Source organism: Rhinatrema bivittatum, chromosome 16 (genome assembly GCF_901001135.1).
Source record: "Rhinatrema bivittatum chromosome 16, aRhiBiv1.1, whole genome shotgun sequence".
Classification (NCBI taxonomy): Eukaryota; Metazoa; Chordata; class Amphibia; order Gymnophiona; family Rhinatrematidae; genus Rhinatrema; species Rhinatrema bivittatum.
In genome coordinates, this window is record NC_042630.1 from 36,454,368 (window position 1) to 36,469,720 (window position 15,353).

Below are 15,353 nucleotides of genomic sequence, written 5' to 3' on the forward strand. Positions count from 1 at the left end.
GCTCTGATACTGGGAATGGTGTGTGAGTGAGAGAGAAGCTCCCTGCCTCTGAGGGGTGCAGACACACTGCATGGGGCTCTGATACTAGGAATGGTGAGTGAGAGAGAAGCTCTCTGCCTCTGAGGTGTGCAGACACAGTGCATGGGGCTCAGATACTGGGAATGGTGTGTGAGTGAGAGAGAAGCTCCCTACCTCTGAGGGGTGCAGACACACTGCATGAGGCTCTGATACTGGGAATGGTGTGTGAGTGAGAGAGAAGCTCCCTGCCTCTGAGGAGTGCAGACACACTGCATGGGGCTCTGATACTGGGAATGGTGTGTGAGTGAGAGAGAAGCTCCCTGCCTCTGAGGTGTGCAGACACTGCATGGGGCTCTGATACTGGGAATGGTGTGTATGAGAGAGAAGCTCCCTGTCTCTGAGGTGTGCAGACACACTGCATGGGGCTCTCATACTGGGAATGGTGTGTGAGTGAGAGAGAAGCTCCCTGCCTCTGAGGGGTGCAGACACACTGCACGGGGCTCTGATACTGGGAATGGTGTACGAGTGAGAGAGAAGCTCCCTGCCTCTGAGGGGTGCAGACACACTGCATGGGGCTCTGATACTGGGAATGGTGTGTGAGTGAGAGAAGCTCCCTGCCTCTGAGGGGTGCAGACACACTGCATGGGGCTCTGATACTGGGAATGGTGTGTGAGTGAGAGAGAAGCTCCCTGCCTCTGAGGGATGCAGACACGCTGCATGGGGCTCTGATACTGGGAATGGTGTGTGAGTGAGAGAGAAGCTCCCTGCCTCTGAGGGGTGCAGACACGCTGCATGGGGCTCTGATACTGGGAATGGTGTGTGAGACAGAGAGAAGCTCCCTGCCTCTGAGGTGTGCAGACACGCTGCATGGGGCTCTGATACTGGGAATGGTGTGTATGAGAGAGAGAAGCTCCCTGCCTCTGAGGTGTGCAGACACACTGCATGGGGCTCTGATACTGGAAACGGTGTGTGAGTGAGAGAGAAGCTCCCTGCCTCTGAGGTGTATAGACACTCTGCAAGAGGCTCTGATATTGGGAATGGTGTGTGAGTGAGAGAGAAGCTCCCTGCCTCTGAGCTGTGCAGACACACTGCATGGGGCTCTGATACTGGGAATGGTGTGTGAGTGAGAGAGAAGCTCCCTGCCTCTGAGGGGTGCAGACACACTGCATGGGGCTCTGATACTGGGAATGGTGTGTGAGTGAGAGAGAAGCTCCCTGCCTCTGAGGTGTGCAGACACACTGCATGGGGCTCTGATACTGGGAATGGTGTGTGAGTGAGAGAGAATCTCCCTGCCTCTGAGGGGTGCAGACACACTGCATGGGGCTCTGATACTGCAAATGGTGTGTGAGTGAGAGAGAAGCTCCCTGCCTCTGAGGGGTGCAGACACACTGCATGGGGCTCTGATACTGGGAATGGTGTGTGAGTGAGAGAGAAGCTCCCTGCCTCTGAGGGGTGCAGACACGCTGCATGGGGCTCTGATACTGGGAATGGTGTGTGAGACAGAGAGAAGCTCCCTGCCTCTGAGGTGTGCAGACACGCTGCATGGGGCTCTGATACTGGGAATGGTGTGTATGAGAGAGAGAAGCTCCCTGCCTCTGAGGTGTGCAGACACACTGCATGGGGCTCTGATACTGGAAACGGTGTGTGAGTGAGAGAGAAGCTCCCTGCCTCTGAGGTGTATAGACACTCTGCAAGAGGCTCTGATATTGGGAATGGTGTGTGAGTGAGAGAGAAGCTCCCTGCCTCTGAGCTGTGCAGACACACTGCATGGGGCTCTGATACTGGGAATGGTGTGTGAGTGAGAGAGAAGCTCCCTGCCTCTGAGGTGTGCAGACACTGCATGGGGCTCTGATACTGGGAATGGTGTGTATGAGAGAGAAGCTCCCTGTCTCTGAGGTGTGCAGACACACTGCATGGGGCTCTCATACTGGGAATGGTGTGTGAGTGAGAGAGAAGCTCCCTGCCTCTGAGGGGTGCAGATACACTGCACGGGGCTCTGATACTGGGAATGGTGTACGAGTGAGAGAGAAGCTCCCTGCCTCTGAGGGGTGCAGACACACTGCATGGGGCTCTGATACTGGGAATGGTGTGTGAGTGAGAGAAGCTCCCTGCCTCTGAGGGGTGCAGACACACTGCATGGGGCTCTGATACTGGGAATGGTGTGTGAGTGAGAGAGAAGCTCCCTGCCTCTGAGGGATGCAGACACGCTGCATGGGGCTCTGATACTGGGAATGGTGTGTGAGTGAGAGAGAAGCTCCCTGCCTCTGAGGGGTGCAGACACGCTGCATGGGGCTCTGATACTGGGAATGGTGTGTGAGAGAGAGAGAAGCTCCCTGCCTCTGAGGTGTGCAGACACGCTGCATGGGGCTCTGATACTGGGAATGGTGTGTATGAGAGAGAGAAGCTCCCTGCCTCTGAGGTGTGCAGACACACTGCATGGGGCTCTGATACTGGAAACGGTGTGTGAGTGAGAGAGAAGCTCCCTGCCTCTGAGGTGTATAGACACTCTGCAAGAGGCTCTGATATTGGGAATGGTGTGTGAGTGAGAGAGAAGCTCCCTGCCTCTGAGCTGTGCAGACACACTGCATGGGGCTCTGATACTGGGAATGGTGTGTGAGTGAGAGAGAAGCTCCCTGCCTCTGAGGGGTGCAGACACACTGCATGGGGCTCTGATACTGGGAATGGTGTGTGAGTGAGAGAGAAGCTCCCTGCCTCTGAGCTGTGCAGACACACTGCATGGGGCTCTGATACTGGGAATGGTGTGTGAGTGAGAGAGAATCTCCCTGCCTCTGAGGGGTGCAGACACACTGCATGGGGCTCTGATACTGCAAATGGTGTGTGAGTGAGAGAGAAGCTCCCTGCCTCTGAGGGGTGCAGACACACTGCATGGGGCTCTGATACTGGGAATGGTGTGTGAGTGAGAGAGAAGCTCCCTGCCTCTGAGGGGTGCAGACACGCTGCATGGGGCTCTGATACTGGGAATGGTGTGTGAGACAGAGAGAAGCTCCCTGCCTCTGAGGTGTGCAGACACGCTGCATGGGGCTCTGATACTGGGAATGGTGTGTATGAGAGAGAGAAGCTCCCTGCCTCTGAGGTGTGCAGACACACTGCATGGGGCTCTGATACTGGAAACGGTGTGTGAGTGAGAGAGAAGCTCCCTGCCTCTGAGGTGTATAGACACTCTGCAAGAGGCTCTGATATTGGGAATGGTGTGTGAGTGAGAGAGAAGCTCCCTGCCTCTGAGCTGTGCAGACACACTGCATGGGGCTCTGATACTGGGAATGGTGTGTGAGTGAGAGAGAAGCTCCCTGCCTCTGAGGGGTGCAGACACACTGCATGGGGCTCTGATACTGGGAATGGTGTGTGAGTGAGAGAGAAGCTCCCTGCCTCTGAGCTGTGCAGACACACTGCATAGGGCTCTGATACTGGGAATGGTGTGTGAGTGAGAGAGAATCTCCCTGCCTCTGAGGGGTGCAGACACACTGCATGGGGCTCTGATACTGCAAATGGTGTGTGAGTGAGAGAGAAGCTCCCTGCCTCTGAGGGGTGCAGACACACTGCATGGGGCTCTGATACTGCAAATGGTGTGTGAGTGAGAGAGAAGTTCCCTGCCTCTGAGGGGTGCAGACACACTGCATGGGGCTCTGATACTGGGAATGGTGTGTGAGTGAGAGAGAAGCTCCCTGCCTCTGAGGGGTGCAGACACACTGCATGGGGCTCTGATACTGGGAATGGTATCTTTTATGTTTTTGGTTGAAGTTTATGCTTTTTAGGTCCATCTTTGTTTTTTCCGTGCCTCCCCAGACATCAGGATTACTTTCATTTGAGATCTTCCATCTAAGGGTGGCTGTTCCATGACTGCTGGTCATAGCTCATTTTGACTGTCAAAAATACAATTTTTTTCACGATACAGTAATGAGCTGTAAGAATACTTTAGGACTTAGGATGATTCTTTCAGGAAGTGACTAACCGTTATCAGATTTAAAACCAGTGGTAGCAAGTACTTTCTCACTCAGAGCATAATCAGGCTGTGGAATCTGTTGCCAGAGGATGTGGTCAAGGCGAAGAGCACAGCGGGGTTTAAGAGAGGTTTAGACAGGTTCCTGGAGAAAAAGTCCAGATAGACTACAGAAAGGCAGTGGTATTCCTGGGATCAATTAACAAGATGTTAGTATGTAAAATAGATCTACTTTATGGTATCTGCCAGGTACTTGCATCCTGGATTGACCAGTCGGAGACAGGATGATGGGCTCGTTGGGATTTTGGTGTAGCCGGGCATGGGCATTTCTTATGCTCATCACTGCATGTCTTCCTGTTGTAATCACAGAATCTGATTTCTGGGGTTGCTTTCTAACTCACATGATCCCGTACTCACGATCTCGGGGTGAGCCAGTGGCTAATCATCACAGCCATGCTTTGAAACTGGGACAAGGTAGTGATGGGAGAGGATAAAACCATGCGACTTCAGTGTGGACTGTGGGGATTGTACTTCCATGTCAGAGGTGAGCCTCCAGACGTTTCCCCTTGCCATACCATCAGGCTTTCCCTGGATGTGTTGACCTCACCCTTGGTCAGCGGAGAAGCGGGTGTGAGTCAATAGCCAGAATACATTTTCGGGCCGACGCAACATCGGCGCGCGGAAATTGGGGACTCGTGTGGGACCGCTCTCCTAACGCGCGCCGATTGACCTCTCCGGGGCGCCTGATGCGACATGCCAGCCAGGGCTGTCGTGGTAAAAAAGGAGGCGCCTGGGGAAATAGTGTGTCCCTAGTGCCTCCTCGGCAGCAGGAGCCCGGGAGAGATGGCTGTCAGTGGCTTACATAGAAACATTGAAATGACAGCAGACGAAGACCAAATGACAGCAGACGAAGACCAAATGAAGTCTGCCCAGCAAGCTTCACACTTTTTTTTTTTATCTCATACTTATCTGTTACTCTTGGCTCTTAGTAACCTTTTGGTTCTATTTCCCTTCCACCCCCACCATTAATGCAAAGAGCAGTGTTGGAGCTGCATCTAAGTGAAATATCTAGGTTAATTAGTTAGGAGTAGTAACCGCTGCAATAAGCAAGCTACACCCATGCTTATTTGTTTACCCAGACTATGTAATTCAGTCTTTGTTGGTTGTTGTCTGTATATTGATCACCTTTTCCTCATTCCCCCTGCCGTTGAAGCAGAGAGCTATGCTGGATATGCAGTGAAAGTGAAGTATCAGACTTTCTCCCCTGCAGTTGAAGCAGAGAGCTATGCTGGATATGCGTGAATCGGTTCATAAGAAGATCAAGATGAATTGTTCCATGTGATTGGATTGAGAACATGGAGCGATCGTTTACATTCCTTGGAAGTCATCCGGCATTTCTCTTCTCAGATGTAAATGTATTCTACGATTCAGGTCTGGAAAACACACAGAATTGTATCCACTTGTTTCTTTATTGGAGATTGTTGTGGACCTTTCTGCTTAGGTGAGGCGAAACATGTTGGGAGATAGCCCGTTTAAGGATTAATATCTTTCCGTGGTGATGTGTGAGTGTGTGTGTGTATGCTGATGAGTGTTAGTGATTTCCTTTTTATAATGAGTGGGTACAGCACTATTGCAAAAGAAGTGTGAGACAAATGTAATTAGGAACCTTTTGTAAAAAAAACTTTTTTTGTACATTTGCTCAATAAAAAATTTTCATTTTATATACGATTGGTTGTATCACTTTTTCTGTTTCTGCCTTCAGGAGAAGTCTGAGGAAATTCCTGCCAAACTGCTGGAATCTTCCCTCATGGGCTTCCCAGCCTCACCCGCTGCCTCTCTGGGTCCGCAGGGAAATCATACTCGACCGGCGATAAGAGGGGGGCTGGGGAATCCCTCCCTTTCCCCCGAGTCTGTCTGTTGATTGCCCACGCGATGACAAAATGGCCACCGTTCCGCGTTTGCCAGCCGAGCTCCCTCGCCTGCTGCAGCCGAGCAGGGTGACGGTTTTATCCCGCGTGGCCTGAGCGGCTGCCCCACAAGCTTCTCCTCCTGAGGCACTCTTTAGGCATGTGCACCTCTCTCCACAGGCCTTGCTGCGTCCTGCGGCCGCCGCCATTATGTGCACTTTGCACTCGTCTGAGCCAGACGTGCCTCACGCTCGACGGGAAGCCGCCTGTCAGCAGGCCACACTGAAGCCCTCACTGACCTGGGTTCCCAGTGGGCCTTGACCGCTCACACGCTCTCTCCTCCCCCGGCTGTCTCACGGCCAGTCGATCAGCGGCTGCACCCGCACTGCCTCGCCTATGCAAACACCCCCACCCCCCACCCAGAAAAGGAATACTTTCCTGATGGTAATTCAGACGCTGGAGGGCCAGCGGGAGCAGTCAAAGGGGAAGGAGGCAGCCAGAACCACCGGCTTTCAGTCCTCTCGTTGACCTCCGGGGGCCAGAGGGAGCCAGAACCACTGACTTTCAGTTCCCTCAGTGACTTGAGGCTGAGCTAAACCAGGGATCCCAACCCCCTGCTCGCCCTGCTCCACCTGAGGGATGGCCCACGAAGCTGCCTAACACCTCAGGAAGCCCACAGGAGAATCCTGTTCTGTCTCTTCTTTTTTTTTTTTTTTTTTTAAATCTAATTCTCCAGACTACATCACTTCTACCATCTGCTGGAGACAGAGAGATACTGAGGGACTGCAGGCCTCGCTCTTATGTAGCAGTTTCAGAAACGTTTTTGTACTCTGACTCCATCTGCTGGTAGGGATGCAAAACCCCCTTGTCTGGACTGATCTGGAGTATGAACAGGAAACGGACACCAGTTTTTTGGAAAAAGGACTCTCGTTAATTGAGCGTTCATTTTCCTAATCTGACCACCGGCACATTTAAAAAACATTTTTTTTTTAAACCAAACTCCTTAATATCCCACAATATCCGCAAGGATCGGTGTTGGGACCGGTCCTGTTCAATATCTTTGTGAGCGACATTGCGGACGGGATAGAAGGTAAGGTTTGTCTTTTTGCGGATGACACTAAGATCTGCAACAGAGTGGACACGCCGGAAGGAGTGGAGAGAATGAGACGGGATCTAAGGAAACTGGAAGAGTGGTCGACGATATGGCAGCTGAGATTCAATGCCAAGAAGTGCAAAGTAATGCATATGGGGAGTGGAAATCCGAATGAACTGTATTCGATGGGGGGGGGAAAGGCTGATGTGCACGGAGCAGGAGAGGGACCTTGGGGTGATAGTGTCTAATGATATGAAGTCTGCGAAACAATGCGACAAGGCGATAGCAAAAGCCAGAAGAATGCTGGGCTGCATAGAGAGAGGAATATCGAGTAAGAAAAGGGAAGTGATTATTCCCTTGTACAGGTCCTTGGTGAGGCCTCACCTGGAGTACTGTGTTCAGTTCTGGAGACCGTATCTACAAAAAGACAAAGACAAGATGGAAGCGGTACAGAGAAGGGCGACCAGGAAGGTGGAGGATCTTCATCGGATGACGTACGAGGAGAGATTGAAGAATCTAAATATGTACACCCTGGAGGAAAGGAGGAGCAGAGGAGATATTATACAGACTTTCAGATACTTGAAAGGTTTTAATGATCCAAAGGCAACGACAAACCTTTACCATAAGAAAAAAATCAGCAGAACCAGGGGTCACGATTTGAAGCTCCAGGGAGGAAGATTCAGAACCAATGTCAGGAAGTATTTCTTCACGGAGAGGGTGGTGGATGCCTGGAATGCCCTTCCGGAGGAAGTGGTGAAGACCAGAACTGTGAAGGACTTCAAAGGGGCGTGGGATAAACACTGTGGATCCATAAAGTCAAGAGGCCGCCAATGAAGAGTGGGTGACTCGCCAGAATGATGGCTATTGACACAATACCCTTATTAAATAAACATACACATGCTTACTGTGACTCCAACATCACTCTAAGCTTCAACAGCAAGAGGAAATGTGGAAAAAAGGATTTGCACTCACAAAGCCGGGAGTAGCTGGCTTGTTACGGCGGTTACTACCCCAAACCAAATGTGCCTGATACTTCACTTTCGATGCACATCCAGCATAGCTCTCTGCTCCAACGGCAGGGGAGAAGAAAAACTGATACTTCACGCATATCCAGCATAGCTCTCTGCTTCAACGGCAGGGGAAAAGAAAAACTGATACTTCACGCATATCCAGCATAGCTTCAACAGCAGGGGAGAAGAAAAAAGGATTCACACTCACAAAGCGGGGAGTAGCTGGCTTGTTACGGCGGTTACTACCCCAAACCAAATGTGCCTGATACTTCACTTTCGATACATATCCAGCATAGCTCTCTGCTTCAACGGCAGGGGAGAAGAAAAAACTGATACTTCACGCATATCCAGCATAGCTCTCTGCTTCAACGGCAGGGGAGAAGAAAAACAACCAATAAGGGCTGTATAACATAATCTGGGTAAAAACAAATAAGCATGGGTGTAGCTTGCTTATTGCAGCGGTTACTACCCCTACTACCCCTAACTAATCAAGCTTGATATTTCACTTGGATGCAGCTCCATCACCGCTCTCTACATTAATGGCGGGGGTGGAAGGGAAATAGAACCAAGAGCTAAAAGAAACAGATAAGTATGAGAGAAAAAATGTGTGAAGCTTGCTGGGCAGACTGGATGGGCCGTTTGGTCTTCTTCTGCCGTCATTTCTATGTTTCTATATATATGTTTCTATATTAAGCTGGAGGAACTACATGAAAGCAGTATTTGCTGAGCTTCTGTCAACTTTAGGGGCTCCTCAAAACTTAATGCCTGCTCTGGGGCAGGCGTTAACTTCCTGAGAGTAAAAATGAGATTGTCGGGTGCACATTTTTTTTTTTTGCATTGGGAGGTGATAGCTAATAGCCTCATCAATATGAATTTACATATGACGAGTGCTCTTAGCTTCGCCGGGAGGGTGGGTTAGACGCGCGTTTTCGACGCGCTAATCCCCCTTATTACATAAGGGGCCATGGACGCGCATGCAAAATGCGCGTTCAGCCACGGGGTTAACCAGCGCACTGTATTGCTTCAGCCCGTTGATCTGGGCTGGAAGATCCTGATTCAGCCGAGTGACCCGTGGGGGGCATTACTGCCGGGTTGTGGCTGCGCTCTCCTTTCCAGCAATTTTCCGAGCCCATTTCCAGGTCACTCCTTCACCTTTACACGGATGGTGTAAAGGTGAAGGAGTGACCTGGAAATGGTCAGTGACCTGGAAATCTCAGATTGCCCCCCCGATCTGAGATTTCATGAACCTGCCTTTCAAAACCGGCCCGGGGTTAATCAGGTGGTGCGGTGTTCTGCCGGCCTTGTCGGTCACGGAGAAGAGCGGATTCCTTTCAGGCTGTCATGCCCCGCCGGACGGAATCAGCCGAAGAATTAGCCCAGTCTTTTGGACTTAACCCCTACGATACAGGACAGAGTCCCTGAACTAAGACAGAGAGAGAGCAGATTTGATTTTTACAAGATAAAAGCTTCGTACTTTATTTGAAAACTGGTTAAAAATATACTCTACATTTTCACCTTACTTCTAAACATAAAAAGCCGCCACTGCTGGCTTCTCCAGTGAGTGTTTTGCGGGTGTGTTATTAAGGGACCGGGGCCCTACCCAGGCATTCTCGCCTTTTCTGCGGGTAAATCCTCACAGGATCTATCTTTACGAGGCCGGACCCTCCTGTAGGGCTATTCGGCAGAGGCGACCCAACATGGAAGTATACATAAAACTGGAGATTTTTAACACTTTTTTAAAAAAAAAACAAAACCCCTCTCCATCCGTCGAGGAGATCGTCACAAGTCTGATGTCACACCTGGCAGGAAATTCCTCGGTAGGCGCATCCAGCGAGCAACCTCGTTGGGCCAACTCCAAGCAGTGTCCTCCGGGCTCCCGGCTTAATAATAACTCTCTTTTTCGACCCAACCTACCAAGGGAGGGGGGAAACCAAAGAGAAAACAAGAAAGTTAAGTTGCGAACCGAACTTTTGGAAATCATAGCCCTGGAAAAACGAGAGAAGTGGAATGGAACGAGCACAGGTTTCCGTCAAATTTTTTAATTTTTGAAAGTAAAAAGCTCTTTTGAAAAAAAAAATCCCAGGTGCCTCGAACCTGCACGCGTTTTGCTTCTCTTAAAGTCAAAATTTGTCATGGGAATGCCGGGAAGGTTCAAACCGACCAAGCGCTCTGAGAGGGGGGAAAGAAAGCATTTGACGTATATTTCCTACCGACCCCCTCGCTCTCCACCCCCAGCCCCCTAAAAAAAATATCCTGACATTTCCGTTTTTTTTTTTTTCCTCCAACCTTTATCATGTACCCAACATTTTGAAATTGTTTTTCCACCCCTCTTCTGACCAGGCCCCAAAATTTATAAGTAAGGAAAAAAAAAAAAAGAGAGAACATTTTGGAAGCCAAATTTCCAGCCTTTGGCTAAAATATTTTTCCACACGAAATGTGAAGGGAAGCTCTGGGAAAACGGTTAATTCCGCACAGCTCCGGATCAGCAGCGTTCCTCAGCTGTGTAAATATCTGGGCCATGTACTTCCTGCGGCATTTGTTTCCCTGGCCTGTGTGAGACCCTCTTCTTCTAACCTAATGAGTGCAGGTCATTTAGCTCCCCTAAGTATCAGAAGGTCAGACGAGTATAGAGGGGGCTGGGAACGGGTGCACGGATAGATATGGGGGAGGGGTTGATATTGAAATAATAAATAGCTTTGTCAACGAGAATTTGAATTTGGCAAGTTTTATGAAAATTCGTTTGTGTGAAACAAAAAAAAAAAAAAAATCATTTGGAAAAAATCTCTCTTTTGGCTTTATGAGACTAATCACCAGGATGAGGTGAAGCATCAGCTGTTCCAGCCTATTTAGGGAAGAAACTCCAAGTCTGAACTGACGCGACAGCCACAAAATCTTATTCCTGCAACAAACTTGCTGAACGTCTCTTTCGCGTTGCTTTGGAAAGCTTATACACCTAGGCGGGACCACTCTCCCACGGATCAGGGGGTTTTACATGGGACAGTGAGTGCTAGGTTTGGAAGAAGAGTTATAAAAAACAAAAAGAGCTTCAAGCAAGGCTGGAGAAGCCAATGGTAAAAGGGACTGCCAAGTATTCACTGCATGCAAGACTGCACAAATAACCTGATGCTAAACCAGTCCCTTCCACACAATGTTTTTCAGGTGTCGGGTTTGGTTTTGTTTGCCGAGGGCTACCAACTGGCTCCATTCCACCTGAACAGACTGATTCAGTCCTGGGTTTTCTCTTGCGGACAGCCATGATCCAAGGGTGCAAGGGGGTAAGGTCAGGAGCGGCCCAGCCTGTCCAGCTGACTTGGAGCCACTCAGTCACTCTGACAGCGAGAGAGGGATAGCTCTTTTTAATGCAGTGATTATTGTGCTGTTTGCACAGAGTTGGCACCTGAGAGGCAGATCCAATCCTGGTTTTGCCTCAGATACTGATGATGTATTTTGTATTTTATTTATGGTATGCGTTTTTATTGATATAGTATTTTAGGATGATTTATTTATTGTATTGTTTGTCCATTTTATTTATGGTGTTGTTTTCTGATGTGAAGCACTGTGGGTTGAATTTTATTGAAGGAAAGCACTCTATACACATCACATTTATGAACTCGTAGATCCAGTTTACACAACGGGGTGCAAAAGCAGAAGCGGATCTGTCTCTCAGGATTGACCCGCATCAGATGGCAGCCCTTTACGGGCGACACAGGGCAAAGAATATCCCGGGTCCCCGAGCGGAAACCAGAAACGGAGCATTCCCCCCCCCCCCCCGTCTCTCACCTCCTGGATCGCGACGCAGTATCAGCTTGCGGACCTCGTCATAGACAAAGATCAAAAGGCTGTAGGGGAAGGCGCAGAACCACCAGGTGACCCTGAGGAAAGGACATGCAGAGATGATGCCACCACCATCCTCATCAGACAACAGACAAAGCATCGTACCCTCCAGCTAGTCAAAGGCTTTCAAAGCTGTTGTGATACCTCCCAGCCCCCTCCTTGGAAGATGGCTCGCACCCGCTGCTCACCTGTTCCTGAGCTAGTTAATGGCCTGATTTACATAAGGCTCTGGGTGCTGGCAGGGAGTAGGGACGTGCTAAAGCATTTCACCACCCGATTTGATGAACCAGTGGAAAACCGGAGGAGGTGGAAGGCTGTACCTGTAGCAAACTCTCTGCCGGATCCTCAGAAAACCCGGTCTGGATTCCTTACATTATTTATGTAGGACGCCCTGAGGTAGGACTGCATCAGGCTTGCACTGAGGCCACTCGAGTGTGGCGCCAAAGGAGCGCCCGCTGCCCTGACAGGGTGGCACGCCGCCCGCCATTCTCGGTGGAAGGCACGGGGACTCTTTCTCCGGGTTAGAGGTGACCGTCGAGTCCGTGCAGAAACTTTGTCTTTGCCAGTGAAAACTTACTTGAGGGGGTACATTCGAAGCGCCACGTCCATGCCGGGGCAGTAGGAGAGGAAGGCAGCCAAGGCGGTTTCCTCCAGGAGGCCGAAGATCAGGATCTTGTTCCTGAGAGAAAGGGCAGTAAAAGCAGCGGACGTCACTGCACAGCTGTGTCGGAAGGGTCTCGCTGGAAGAGCGTTGTTTGCCTTTCCTCCCACTAAGGGCTGTGAGGGCCGCTCCATCAGTGGTCCGAGTTCAAGGATTCAGGTAACGCACCACGGCTGCCAGATATCCTCAGGACCACCATGGGCGAGGCCGAGCCAGGCCTGGTTTCTCCCCACCTCCCCCATGCATCCCCCGGACTTAGTTCCTGCTTTGACCGCAAGCAAAGGGACTATGGGGCTCAGCCAGACCCACCCCCACCCCCCGCCTAGTTTCCTAGAGTTGTCCGGTAACCCCCCAAGCAGCAGCCGGCAGCGCAGGGCTGCCCCCCGCTGAGAAACGGCCCCCACCCGCGTTCCGGGGGGGGGACGGACGGGACGGACGTACTTCATGCCTTGCTGGAAGACGGAGTTCCTCCGGGTCTTGCAGATGATCAGATCCGCCCACTGCACCACCACGATGCTGGCGAAGAAAGCCGTGTGACAGGTGAACTCCACCACCTTGCGCTGCTCGTACGTCTGCAAAGGCAAAGCCGCGTGACGCTTACCGTAATTCCCAGATCAGACACCTCAGCTTTCATGGCAACCTTTATTTTTGTGCATGCGTGCGTGTGTGTATATATATATATATATATATAAATATCTAAATCCATGCCTATATTCACACATCTCATAGGATCGGCTTGGGCTACCTTGTCCTTTATTTTTACGGTCGATCCGGAAGTGGGTACGACATCAACCTGTCGCACTGTGCTTACACTGCAGAGCTCCCCCGCATTCGAGGAGAGATTTACTAAAGCTCTATTAATATACCAACAGGTACCCCCCCCCCCCCCCACCTAAGTCACCCGGGATCATGGCCTATGATCTCTTTTACCCCTCAGGAGCAAACCGGAGAAGCAATGGGAGTGCCTTCGCAGGCTAAGGAGAGGGGGATTTCAGCTCCTCCACTGCTGACGTTAGGGAGCACCTCAGGGGGGGAGGGGGGGTGGGGTGCCTTTCCAACAGGGCCCTTCCTCTCTGGCCCGCCCTCCGTCACGGAGCCGCCCGGCACTCACCCACTCTTGCCCGTAACTGTCTTCCAAGTCGTTCAGGTTCCGGTCGTCCCAGTCCAGGCGGATGCCCAGCAGCCGTGAGGGCAGGAACCCGTTCTCTGCCAGGATTACGAAGTAGGTGAAAAAGCCTCCCAGAGCCTGGATCATCCCTGGGGGGGGGGGAAGGAGAGCGAGAGACCTCGTTAGGGCCTGCATGGGGAGAGGGAGGGGTAGCGGGGCGTGACCCAGGTTTTACCTACTGCTGCAGACTGGTGGTTCCCAAACCCATCCTCAGAGACATCCCCCACAGCTGGCCAGGTCTTCAGGATCCCTACGATGAATACGCACGAGATCTATCTGCATAGAGCAGAGGCAGTGCGGGCAAATGTGCCTCACACATATTCCTTCTGGAGAGCCCGAAAACTCAGCTGGCTTCTTGAGCACCTAGGGGACTTTATGACCATCTCTATTTTTAATGGAACATCTCACAAAAGTACAAAAATCCATAATCGTTAAAGACAAAGACGACACGTGGACAAGCAATGCTATTTCAGCTTCCATTTCCACAGGTCAAGCAATGGGTCAGAGACCAAGGAGATCACAAGAAGCTCAAATGTGTCCGCGTGCCCTGGAGTTCCCACTGTAGTGCTGCCCGTGGAGGGGGGATGGGTCTTCTCTTACAGGTCACCTCTGGACGCCAGTAAAAGTCCAGACTCTCCCCCCCCTTCCCCTACAGTCCCCAATAATGACTTCAGCCAACACCGTTCATCCCCTTGACATCCTCAAAGTGCAACAACCTTCAGACAAGCACATCTTCCTGACTCCAGGCGTCAGTCACCCAGATCCACAGCACCCCCTCCTCCATTTCAAAGGGAATTAAACCCAGGGCAGCTTTGCTAACCACTCCCACCCCAGAAGGGTAAAAAAAAAAAAAGCTTTGACGTATTAGGCAGCAAGGCGGGGGCAGGGGGGGAATGGGAAATTTTCAAGGAAGGGACTACTGAGCAGTAACAACAAGAAGATGCGACCAAATCCAGAAGAAGCATAAGGGAGAGCAAATTAAAAAAAAAAATGATGGGGGGAAAGCAGCAGCAGGACAAAGACCCCCCCCCAAAATAAAACCACGAAGCCGGCTGCAGGAATCGCACCTACAGAGAAGGCAGCAGGCAAGGCTCCAAACGGGCCAAGCCAAGGCGAAGATCAGAACTCGCCGAGCTTGCAGGAAGGAAAAGTCCCTTCTGCAGTTGGGACACTGCCCCCCCCCCCCCCCCCATCAGAAGGTGCAGCCTAGTGAGGAATGAAGAGACTTCTGCATGGCTGGGCCTTTCTCTGTGCTGCATTATTGTTTTAAGAAGGCCTAGTTGAGGATCATTTCGGGGAGGGGGGAGGGAGAGGGAGGCTGCTCACCGATCTGGCCGTAGGCCATGCTGATCAGGCGCTCATTCACCAGCTTGTCCGTCTTGGGGTTCCGGGGCTGCCGTTTCATGATGTCGCTCTCCGCGGCTTCGTACGCCAGAGAGATGGCGGGAACCTGCAAGGGTTTGGGAAGCGAAGGCAAACAATGTCTAGAGAATGCCTCTCGTGCAAGCTGTGTCCTCAGAGCGCCAGGGGGAGGAAAGTACGGCCAGAGGGGAAGCTCATACAGAGAGACGTTAAGTAATATAATCTACCAGCCGTGACGCAAACCCTGCCACCCCAGCGCGAGCAGCACAGGAACGTACCAAACGACAGCAGAAAAAGATCAACTGGCCGAGGCTCAGTCTGGCCAGGGTTCTGGTCCACATT

General features: G+C 51.2%; 1 protein-coding gene across 1 annotated transcript in view; it reads right to left on the reverse strand.

Annotated features, from left to right (window-relative positions):
• Nucleotides 1-9,435: 9,435 nt before the first annotated feature.
• Nucleotides 9,436-15,353, reverse strand: part of LOC115078110 (sodium/potassium-transporting ATPase subunit alpha-2) — a 63,563-nt gene continuing 57,645 nt past the window's right edge. Inside the window, exons 18-23 of the mRNA XM_029580759.1 lie at nucleotides 14,976-15,099; nucleotides 13,593-13,738; nucleotides 12,923-13,053; nucleotides 12,398-12,499; nucleotides 11,767-11,858; nucleotides 9,436-9,896 (exon numbers count right to left, since the gene is read on the reverse strand). Coding sequence (XP_029436619.1) covers nucleotides 9,868-9,896; nucleotides 11,767-11,858; nucleotides 12,398-12,499; nucleotides 12,923-13,053; nucleotides 13,593-13,738; nucleotides 14,976-15,099 — 624 coding nt within the window. The 3' untranslated portion in view covers nucleotides 9,436-9,867. The remainder of the gene's footprint in view (nucleotides 9,897-11,766; nucleotides 11,859-12,397; nucleotides 12,500-12,922; nucleotides 13,054-13,592; nucleotides 13,739-14,975; nucleotides 15,100-15,353) is intronic.